At 36.8% G+C, this 12,347-nt stretch overlaps 1 protein-coding gene across 1 annotated transcript; it reads left to right on the top strand.

Moving 5' to 3' along the window:
- Window positions 1-5,100, top strand: LOC144560346 (F-box protein At1g47056-like). Its single transcript, XM_078309512.1, has 4 exons — window positions 1-1,095; window positions 2,012-2,566; window positions 3,165-3,403; window positions 4,707-5,100. Exons 1-3 carry the CDS (start codon window positions 289-291, stop codon window positions 3,384-3,386), a joined length of 1,584 nt encoding a protein of 527 aa, XP_078165638.1. The 5' UTR covers window positions 1-288; the 3' UTR covers window positions 3,387-3,403; window positions 4,707-5,100.
- Window positions 5,101-12,347: the final 7,247 nt, after the last annotated feature.

Genomic DNA, 12,347 nt, shown 5'->3' with positions numbered 1-12,347 from the left:
CTTCCCCTTTATTTTTTTACTTTGGCCAAACCAAAGCAATCTGGAATCTTTTGAGAAAGAAGAGAGAAGAGAAGGAAAGAGAAGGAAAGAGAAGGGCAGATTGGGATGGAGCAATTCCTCAGTTATTCCGCACCTTCCTTTCTTATTCTCTCCAGCTCCGGCTGCTAACAAACCCTTATTCCTCCATCTGACCAAATGATTCTCTCACCAACCCCGAGAAATTCACCTCACTTGGTCTAATTCATCTGAAATCTTCCCAATTCCCCACCCGGGAAACCCTAATTTCTCATGGAGATCGAGTTTCGATTTCTCAATTACGAATCCGTTCCCCTTTTTCCGATCAAATGCTCAGTTCAATCCGTGCATCGTGACTACACCCTTGACCTCCCCAACGAGTGCCTCTCTGAGGTTTTCAGTTCTCTCTCTCAATCAGATCGCAACAAGTGCTCCCTGGTTTGCCACCGTTGGTACAAGGTCGAGGGTCAAAGCAGGCAACGTCTCTCTCTCCACGCTGCATCAGCCATAGAAACACTCCTTCCCAATCTCCTGACCCGTTTCGACTCGGTTACTAAGCTCGCGTTGAAGAACGACCGCCGTACGGACAGCATCACCGACGATTCTTTGAGCTTCATATCCACGAAATTACCTCGGTTGACTCGCCTGAAGTTACGGTCTTGCAAGCAAATTACCGAGCAGGGAATTTCAACTCTTGCTACTAACAGTAGATGGTTGAGAAAGATCTCTTGTGCCTCTTGTTCTTTCGGGCCGAGTGCACTGGCCGCAATCCTAACCTCTTGCCCCTTACTAGAAGATTTGTCTCTGAAGAGACTCAGAGGGGTTATTAACAAAGGCAATGGTTACACTAACAATACAGATGAGGTGGTTATCGGGGCTGGGTTTACCGGGTCGGATTCGTTAAAATCTGTTTGTCTCAAGGATCTGTACAATGCTCAGTGTTTCGTGCAGTATCTTTCTGGGTGTAAAAATCTGCGAACAATTAAGATTTTGCGCTGCTCAGGTCCATGGGATGGATCTTTGGATGAAATCAGCTCGAGGATCCCGGGTATTACTGAAGTTCATCTTGAAAAATTACAGGTTGTTATATGCTAGCCTCTTTCCTGGTAGCTTTATATTAGAATTCTTACTTTCTTTTTTCGGGTTCGTGAAATTAGGAATTATGCTTAAATTATTTGATACAGTGTATTACTATAGAGATAATTTTAGAAAGTTTTTGGTGCAATTAAGGTTGATTTAGTTTGTCAAAGATCTTATTCTAGCTACAATTCCACTTGAAGAGTGCCAAAGGTTGTGTTTCTATGAATTCAGATCCAGTGCAATACCCAACTGTGTAGAATAAGATCTGACTCGTCCGTTTTAATCTGGCACAAACCTCAAAACAAAACCCCTAGTTTCCAAATAGGCACCAAATTGATTTTGGCTCAGCTGTGAGTATTCTACATGGTCAGGTACCATAGGGGATACTCGTGTTTGTGCAGTAATAATAATGTTTGAATTGATGTTTTGAAAAAAAGGTGGAATCGCAAGTGGAACTATTTTTTTTTTATAAACTTCAAATAACAAGTTCAAGTTTGATTTGAGTAGTCCATACTAGTTTTGTCTAATGTTGGAAGGTCTGTGGAATTAGACTCCAATGAGAATTTGACTTTTCCTCTTTCTCATGAGAAAAAGCTTGTTTTGGGGTTGATTGTCAATATTGCTTCCATTAATCTATGAAATCAAAGACAGTAAATATTACATGAATTGAACAATATGCATATCACTCGTTGTTTAATAGGGGATTTCTTCCTTTTACACTCAGTTGTAATTAAATTAGAGCCAGTTCCTGATTTGTTAGTTTTTATTTGTAATTAATTAAAGCGACAATATTTCTGCAATATAACTTCATAGGTATTGTGTTCATGAGCTGCTTTCCCTAAATACCTGGAGTCTTGATTTGTCAATATCTCATTTAAAACCAAAATTTTATTCATTTCCATTCCTTGTTGTACAGGTAAGTGATAAGGGGTTGTACTACCTCTCCAAATGTATCAACCTAGAGATTCTTCACATAGTCAAGACCCCAGAATGCACTGATGCTGGCATTGCCGAGATAACCTCTAAGTGTCACATGCTGCGCAAGCTTCATATTGATGGTTGGCGCACCAACCGCATTGGGGACCTTGGGCTGATTGAGATCTCCAAGGGTTGCCCCAAGTTACAAGAACTTGTGCTGGTTGGAGTTAACCCAACTTTCCGCTCCCTCGATCCGATTGCTAATAACTGTCGCCAGCTGGAGCGTCTGGCTATGTGTGGCTGTGAAACAGTAGGGGACAGGGAGGTGGCTTGCCTTGGTTCACGGTGCACCATGCTTAGGAAGCTATGTATCAAAGGGTGCCCGGTGTCAGATAATGGCTTGGCAGCACTGGGACAGGGCTGCCCCAGCTTGGTGAAGGTGAAATTGAAGAGGTGTGGTGCTGTGTCGGCTAAGTGTATTGAGTGGCTTAGGTCGGTAAGGGGTGAGGGCTTTTCGATTACTCTGGATACCATGGAGCTGCAGCAAGAGCAGGTATGGATTTTAATTGGTATAATTTTGGTAATTGATCAGTTTCTGACCTAATTGAGCTCTGTTGCCTATGGGTAGTGTTACTAGTAGTGCTTTTATCTTACTCTTGTTGATTCTCGCTGCCTGTGGATCCTTTGAATTTTGTTTTTTTCCATTCTCTTTTTCCATATTCTCCTCAGAATTGCAGTTATGATTAGGCTTGGAAAACTGCTTACCAGTGATGGTTAAATATCATAGGAAACTTTCTAGCACTAGTTAATGCCTATGTTTATCATTTGAAGTGGAGAAGATTTACTGAATTGTTGATGTTGCAGTTGTTTCAGAGACAGCTGTGCTGGAGCAGATTATATAGTTTATGATTTAGTAGTGGCACATGAAATTACCAATACCTTGAATCACTGATTGCCGATAGACATTTGTTAATTAGCACTATGCATTAATGTGTGATTTAGGTATAGGTATATTTCAAAAAATCAATGTCCTTTATCTAGCTGCTGATTGACCAAAACATAATAATAATATTTCTATGAACCTGAGACAAGGTGTGAAGAGTAGGTGATACCAGATACTGACTGATTACAGAATTTGCCACTTCTCTCAGGATATGGATAGTGCGGTAGGCAGTGAAACAGGTGCGGGAGACCAGATGACGGAAATGATAGACGGGATGTCAACAATGGACCTCTCTTCAAGTGGCCAGGCGTCACAGCAGCCGAGGGGTGGTCGGATGCGGGCTCTGATGCTTGTTGCCATTAGGAGGTTCTCTGGTGGCGCTGGTCCCAGCGGCAGTGGTGCTAATTTGACTGATAATCCTCCTGCTTAAGCTCAGCTATGATGAAGGTTATATAATTTTTATCTTGTTTGCAATTGTGATTGGTGTTCTAGGCACTTGCACAAAAACCATATGCTAATTTTCGCAGCCATCTGTTAGCTCTGCCCTTTGCAATAAGCAACCTATTTATTTTATTATTATTTTTTTTAATACTTATAGCCTGCATCAAGTATTCTGAGAAAGTGTTTAAGGTTTAGTATTTGCACCCCGTCCTGACGACACACACACACACTTTAAAGTAACTTGTGGAGCAGAGTTTACTTGCCAAATTTAAAGTTTGGGCTGTCTGCTTGAATAAACATGTTATGAATGGCCTTAGATCAGATGATATTAAAATTCTAGTGGTGATTTAGTAAAATCTTTGATTTGGCTTATTCTTAGTTTTACTTTTGTAGGCTACATCTTTGTGCTTTAGATGTTATATTGCAAATAACTATAAAATTGATTGGCGCTGGTAGTGAATATGAGAGAACTGGATCTGTCTGTGTATACGGTTAAGTATTTGGTCTAATTTGAAGAAGGCCCCATCTTTTCTTCTGTTTATTTTTCTGTATAATTATTGAAATTTTGGTCTGCCAAAATCAGTTCCTCTGAAACATAACTTTGTTCTGGAAATTTTTAATTTCTTCCCTAACAAAATGAATAATGTCAACTAAATTTATAAATCATGAAATCGATTCCTGTCTTCCTTGTGCTCCATTTGAAGTACCAAACTGCCCTCATTCTTTTCCTGATCAATGTAGAGGGGTATTTGTGTGTGTGTGTGTTTTTTTTAAATGGTGGTGTGTTTTGGATGGTCGATGGTTTTTGTGAGTTGGTGATATCTTGTATGTGATATTGCTATCTCTATGCACCCTGCATGTGTTTCCATGTATGATTTTCTTCATATCATGAATAATTGATATATCTTCTATGTGTTTATTGAATTGTCTGAATCGAGCAACAAAAAAGTACAGGTTGCTGGTTTTCATATGTATATTGCCTAATTGGCACCGTCTTTCTTGCTTAATTGGTGTATTGTCAAATTTCAGGCATCTCTGAAGTAATTATATGGCTGTTTTTGACATGATTTTTGTCAGATGCATGTAGAATTGTTCTTTATTATTGTTGTTTTTCTGTTTCTTGTCACACTTTGTAATTCTCTGCATATCATACCAAAGGCTCAATACTTATCATCTTTATTAAGAAAATCATTTTTACCCACATTTGTAAATAGGACCCAATAGTCATCCTGTCATTGACACATTTGCTTCATTTTTGTCTGGTACTTACCCTTTGTTCTTATTAACACTTAACACTGATCTTTTATAGGTCATGTGCGGTAGTGGGACCAAGCAGCAGTGGCAGAGGTGGCATCCCAGTGATATAGATCGCCTCCATATTGAACTTAGCATTTGGGGTCCTTTGTATTTTAAATTGTTATTTATGCTTTTTTGTATTAAACAAATATCTATGCTAAGCGTTCCTCTTTTATTCCTTTGGTTTGCCCTTGGGTGAAAAACATGGGATTGGGGTGTTCTTTCATTTAAACATCAAATTGATTGTGGATGTTTATGTGAAATTGAAATATTGCGACTATGTCTCAGTGATTCCTAGAATTTGCTTACCAGTGTGGTTTGACCTGTGTTTTGCTAATACCCCAATGGAATTGGCAATGTTCCAATGAACTTTATCGGAATGTATGATATGAATTGGAAGTTTTTCTCATTGTACATAATTTTATTTGTTTGCTTCATATTCACAATCCACCTGTTGCGACTTCAACTGGAAATAATTATTGGTCAGAATTTGTTTTCTTATAATATAAAATGAAATGTTCCGTTTATTTTGGTCAAATTATTGACGTTTATGCTATACGACTCAACAGAAGCTGCAATTAATTAATGGCAAATGAAACCGTGTTGTTGAATCTGATCAATTCAATGATGAATGCTTTCTCATGGAGAGTTTTAGAAGAATCTCATCAATGAAATCAACAGAACTCAGTTGAAAGAAAACACATTAAAAAAAAGGCAAACCATCCGTCAATGAGAACTTCGGTTTACGGAACAAAAAACGGAACCGTCTAAGGCCTTTCACTAGCCAATTGGAGAGACCAGTGATAGCAGATGGACGCTAACTAAAATTGGGCCATACGTGAACCGTCCATTAATCCCTTCAACAGCCTCTTCACAGCTATTCCTAAAACCAAGCATCCCCACCGCTGCTCCACTGTGATCTATCTCTTTAATTGCCTCAAGCCCTCAACCGAATTTGGGACAGAGGTGTCTATCCTAACATAGTGATTTTTTTGGGGTGGTGGTGGATTGCTTCCGCCACATGGGTCTAGTAGATCTAGGATTCTGTGTGCTTGGCCAATGATTGAAAATATTTGACTCCCTAATATAACAAAGGGTTTTGCCAAGGGAAGCAGATTTATGATGCTTCTAAGGTGTTTGCTAAATTGCCTCTTATCGGTCTTGTTCCTGAATCATTTACAACATTCTTATAGATGGTCTTTGAACTGGTAACACAAGATACGGGCATGAGCTTTGCCGTCAAGTGTCAAGAAAAGAGAGTAGCTCTTACTAGCAAGTAGTTGCAACACTCTTATCCATGGCTTTTGGAAAGAGGGTGAGATCAGCATGGCAGTAAATAGTTGCTGAAAAAGTGAGGCCTGATGCGATCACTTGTATCATTCTCTGTGATGGCCTTTGCAAAATGGGGATGTTATTGCAGCATGAAAGTTCACCTACACCTGAATGTTGCCTCATACTGTTGTGTATTTCATAGGCCTTCAGCTGTAGGTGACTGGAAATGTGCAATTGGGGTGTTTCATGAGATGGTAAATCAAGGAATCTCACCTGATGTAGTCACTTTCAATGCACTAATAGATTCTCTGTGCAAGCGCTGACTAACCTGTGAAGCACACAAGCTGGTAATTTTAATGGAGGAAACAGAGAAGCAACCTAATGTAATCACTTACACTGCACTGTAGCAAGGTTATGTTCTTGAAGGTCACCTCAGTGAAGCAACATATTTATTAAAAAGGATGGCTTGAAATCCATTGAGTCATTGGTTAATAGGAGCTGTCAAATGGAACATACTGTACTTGCCTTTAGCACTGAATATTCTTGTGGGCTTTGAAAATAATGCTTGCCAGGATTAAAGGATTTGTTCCTTTGAGAAGCTAGCTATATTCAAAATTGATCAATTCAAGGGTACTAGCAGATTGGGTAATGGAGGAAGGAAGGTTATGGGTCAAATACTGCAACACTGGTACGTATAGATTGATGGGCACCAACCTCCTACCTGAACCGGACTAGAGAAGCTGCTTCAGGTGGCTGTGGAGAGGTGTTTGCTGGCCTACTGGTATTTCAAGCGTCTTAGTTTTGATTTGCAGTTTTCTGTTTCTTGTTAACTTTTTACTTCTTGGGGGTTGTTTTGTAATTAACTATTGGAACCGGGTACCAGGGACAGTACAGCCTGTACAGAACCATGGATAGATGTAGTGACTTGTAATTTTGCAGATTTTCTGGTTCTGACATTTTTATTTTCTTGGGGGGTGCTTTGTAATTTAGTACTGAACCCCGGTACCAGGGACGGTATGGATGTAACTGATGTCATAACTAATTTTATATCATTCCCTTTGGCAGCTGCTGCCAATGTTTCAACAAAAAAAGATAAACTAGCTATATTACACGTATGAGGTCACTATAAGACTGTGGTTACCCAAAGGTCGAGAGTCTCGTGACATTGCGATTTTTGCGAAGCTTTTCAAAAAAATAAATAATTGACATTGAACTTCTTTTTAAGGGGTTTAATGATTTTAATAAGTCCTTGTCATTCCTTTTATGTCAAAATAAGAATGAATAAGAATAATTAATTGAGTCAACTATGAATTGATGATGAATCAGGCGAGCCAGAAAATGTCAGCCCATTACAAAGTCCAATTGCCCACTATATTTACCAGAAGTGGACCCTGATTTTAGACATACGAATATCTCATGGAGGCTTTCTTAAATTCGAATTCGGATACCTAGCTACCTACTACACAGATTTTCAACAGAAATGAAATATACAAGATTGATCCGAACCGTAACATCAAAGTAGAATAGTCTAAAATCACGGCTATTTCTTAATACCCATGCCATGACTCATGTGGTAAAAAGTGAATTTGTCCCCTTTTTATTTATTTTATTTTATTTAGCAGTGAATAAGGAACTAAGAGAAGCGCACAAGACAAAAGGATAATTAATTGAGTCAACTAAAAAGTTGGGCTTCTGTATTATTGGGCTATTTGGGCCATTTAGGCCGAGGGCCATCAATGTAAAGTTGGTTGAATGGACATTATACATTGGGCTAACTCAAGTCTTATCAACTCCATTAGATTAAGAAACCCTCTTATTAAATTCAGATTTAATCCTGCTTTATATATTATTAACCAGATTTAAACCCAGCTTTAACGATTTGACTCCCTTCCTCAGGTTCCTCTCTTTCCAATCTCCTGCCATAGTTTTATGTTGCATATTATTGTACCAATTTCCTTTAAGAGGTACGGGGCTAATATACAATTTCTTCTACATTACCCCAAGAAATGTCACTTACATTTAATGTGTCAGCAAATAGCAATGTGGCTTTTGGATTTTAGATGAGGTAAATTACTTGAATCATCAAAAGTAACAAATTGTAATTTTGGCCAATGATGGCAATTCCTATCATGATCCATAATACTAGCGCTTCTAACAAATTCATACTTAATTAATTGGCCTTATCGATCATTGTTATCAAGTTCAAAGGGATAGCATTCTTTGATCATATTAATGTACAATGTTGAATTATTCAGTGTATAAGGGTATTTAGATTAGAAATATTTGTTGTTTGCATCTGCGTTATTAATTTGTTTTACTTACCTGCATGCACTTGTTTGATACAGAATGTTGACATATATAGACGCCAATTTTAGTGACGGTACCATCGTATATATCCAATGAAACTATAATATTACGAAAATCAACCTTTCATCTAGTCATCTAGTGGTAAAAGGCAATCCTCCAGATCTACTTGTGGGAGGTTGCATGTTTAAAACGGTTGTGATCTCTCGTGGATATTAGATAATAGCTACATGTCCATCAAATTTGTTGGTAATGCATGATTAGTTTTTAATTACAATATTGTGGAAGAAAAAAAAAATTAATGACCAAAATGAGAATATATACTTATTTGGAGCCTCGGTCAAAACTGGAAACTAAAGACAATAAACAGGACATATTTTTTATTTTATTTTTTAATCATATATATGCACCTTCAGTTTTAGTGATGCACTTGCATCCTCTCTATAAATAGCTTCCCAAATATCATAGCACATAAGCCACTGAAAAGAACATAAAGAGAGAGAAGTAAGAATAAATGGAGAGCATCAACAATGTAGACAAAACCTTGATCCATGCCAGCCACCTAGCTCCATCCCCTAAAACTGATTGCGTCTCCTCCCAAAACCAATGTGTCATGCATGCAACATGCCGTGTGCCGATCAGTCTTACAGTTGCATTTGTTGCCACTACTTTCTTCATGTTACCTGTGCCACAATCAGACAAAGGAGAGACCAGCCCTCGCACCCAGCACACACCCTGAAGCTTGTGCTGACACCACCTTTTCCTCATGGGTGCGATGGTTGTGGAATTGATGGAAGCACCTTCTGTCTGAGGTGCAAAGAGTGCAGCTATGATCTACACCTCCATTGTGCCGCAATCCCTCATAAAGTCAACCACCGTTCGCACCGTCACCCACTCACTCTTGCATAAAAGAATCCCTATCCGCCAAACACAGGAGCCTACTGTAACTTGTGCATGAAAAACCTTGATGCTAACAAATGGTTTTATCTTTGTACAAGTTGTGATTATGGGGGTCATGTTGGATGCTTCTCTCCTAACAAACTAGAAGTGTTGTCACAAGGTCTTGAGGCTCCGCATGCACCACCACAACATTTGCAACCACAACCACAACCACAACCATAACCACAACCATATGGAGCTGTACAGGTTGGTAATGAAGCGAACAATCTGCAACAGCTTCAGGCGCAACTGATGCAGGCCCAAGTGCAGAATATTAATGCGAATATGCTTGCAAATACTATGAGCAATGTAGGCCACACCTTTAGTTCCCTCTTCGATAATGTTTGCTATGAGAGACGTTGGATATGATATATGCTATTTTCAATAAATTGATTCTATTTTTCTCGCACTTATTATTGCATGTGTTATATTCTCATTTTTTTATCATGTATGTTTGGAATGGTGCATGGTTAAATTGGCAAGGATATATATGGAGGAGTGAGAATTTTCGAAGGCATGTGAGAGAAGGATTTGGGAGGAAGGACTAGTGAGGATCCTAATTGCTAGGATATTGTGATAGAAGGACGTGGCATGATCAGTTGGCTGCATGGCTTTATTCATTATGGATTATGGTTCTTGTTTTTTTATTTATTCTATGAGTTTACGTATTTTTGTATTAAAATTTGAAGTAATGCAAAAATTTGTCATTTATTTAAGTTAGTTGCTCTCTTGTGGCGGAGTGACAATGTTGCAACTTATAGGTTATGAACCGATAATTCCATGACTTTAAATCCAAAGCTAATTAAAATTAACATACTTTTTTTTTTATTACAAGCCCGTAGGCCAATTCCTTATAAATTAGAACAAAAAGCAGCTACATAGGTTGAATAAAATATAATTGCTCTATTACATCAGGCTGCCAGAACTTAGATCCTGAAAAGTGAAAACTAATCTAAATTAAACAGAAACCTACTCTTATATATTATAAAAAAAATTAATCTAATTAAGTAAAACAAAAACGAACACAAAGATGAAATTGTTATAATAAGCGGTAATTAATCAAGAGAAGTAAATAACAAACTCCAATATTTAATTTTGCTTAATTCACAAAGAACACAAAGAGCTTAGAAGCTTAGAAGCTGGTATCCTGGTTTAAATTTAGAGTAAAAAGGATGGATGATAGAGTTCAGTTCAACAACTGCTACTGTCTTGTGTGTATTTGTGCTTTTTGTAGTTTTCTTTGTTTTGTTTTTTGTCTTTTAAGTTTTATTTTGGCTACTGTCATTTTGTTTTATTTCTTCTCATCTCAGTTGAGATGAGCTTTTGTAACTTGACACATCTTGTACTCCGATTAATGGAATCTGGAGGCGTGAGCTCCAAATTTCTACTTCAATTTTTTTTTTTTGCTTAATTCCATGCTGAAACTATCGTTTTCTTACGCTCATTGTCAAACCTCTTGACGAGTTTAACTCCGATATCTATCAAATAGATTTAGATGATAAATTCAAATCATTGAAACTGATCTACTTCTCGAATAATGCTTTTATTTAAAATTTATAAATTTTTGAATTAATTTAGTATATATGGAAAGTCAAGTGACAAATTTATTTTTTGAGTAATTATAATATATTTATTATTTTATTTGTTCATAGTTTCATTTTTTTTTTATCAAATTATATTTGAGACAACTAAGATTGATCAAATGAGTGGAATCACTAATTTTAAAATGTAGGTAGGCACAAGGGTAGAAAATTCGACCCTAGCTAATTATGTGAGCTTGGAATCCAATCCCAATTATTATTATTATTATTTTTTTTTGCAACTGAAAAATTATGTGGGGAGGTAGGTGTGTCACTCAAAGGGTACAATTTAATACAGTTCGAGTTTTTCATATCCATATCTATTAAAGTGTTTTTTTTATTAGATGTCAGTGAGCGACCGAAGAGCTTCGAACATTTTGCATTAATGATAAAAATATTTATATCAATAGAAAAAAAGATCGAATCCATAATCGTACCTGATACTTAAGCTAATTAAAAAAAGAGGGGTTAAAATGCACCATTGGTTTTGTGCCCCAACCATACCCCATGCCTATATCTCCATTTACAAAGTTCAAACAGTCGATCCGAACCGTTCATCTTGTTCTACATATTAAAATGTGTTTAGAGACCAAATTTTATATTTTTTAGAATTTTTTTACTATTTTTTTAGATAGGTACAAAATCACTACATCTGGACCATCCAAAAACGGTGATTTTGTACCTATCTAAAAAAATAGTAAAAAAGATTCCAAAAAATATAAAATTTGGTCTCTAAGCATATTTTAATATGTAGAACAAGATGAACGGTTTGGATCGACTGTTTGAACTTTGTAAACAGAGATATAGACATGGGGTATGGTTGGGGCACAAAACCAATGGTGCATTTTAACCCTACTCTTTAAAAAAAAACTTTATATATATATATATATATATAGAGAGAGAGAGAGAGAGAGAGAGATGGGTTACGGTGAGTTGCGAAGTAAAGCGACTATTTTACTTCATGCTCATATTTTGCGATTTTAAAGTTCAAAACGTTGATCCGAACCGTTCATCTTGTCCTCCATATCGAAATATGCTTGGAGACCAAATTTTACATTTTTTGGAATTTTTTTACTATTTATTAACCAATTTTGAAAGTCGCTGATCTAATGGTTCAGAAAATTTTATTATTTTTTACCGTTCACAGCAAAACAACAATTTCCAAAAATGCTTAATAAATAGTAAAAATATTCCAAAAAATGTAAAATTTGGTCTCCAAGCACATTTCAATATGGATTAAACATCTAGCGGTTCGGATCGGTCGTTTGGACTTTCAAAATAAAAATACGGCATGAAGTAGAAATGCGTTTTACTTCGCAACTCACCGTAGCCCATATCTCTAGTTCGAAGTCCAAATAGCTGATCCAAACCATTAGATATTTAATCTATATTACAATTCACTTGGAGATCAAATTTTACATTTTTTGGAATTTTTTTACTATTTATTAAGATGGTTTGAAAATCGCTGTTTTTTAATAATGCAAAATTTTAATAAAAACAACGATTTTCAAACCATCTTAATAAATAGTAAATAAATTCCAAAAAATATAAAATTTGGT

The sequence above is a fragment of the Carex rostrata genome, chromosome 10 (assembly GCF_964058835.1).
Source record: "Carex rostrata chromosome 10, lpCarRost1.2, whole genome shotgun sequence".
Classification (NCBI taxonomy): domain Eukaryota; kingdom Viridiplantae; phylum Streptophyta; class Magnoliopsida; order Poales; family Cyperaceae; genus Carex; species Carex rostrata.
This window is presented reverse-complemented; position numbering and strand designations above follow the sequence as displayed.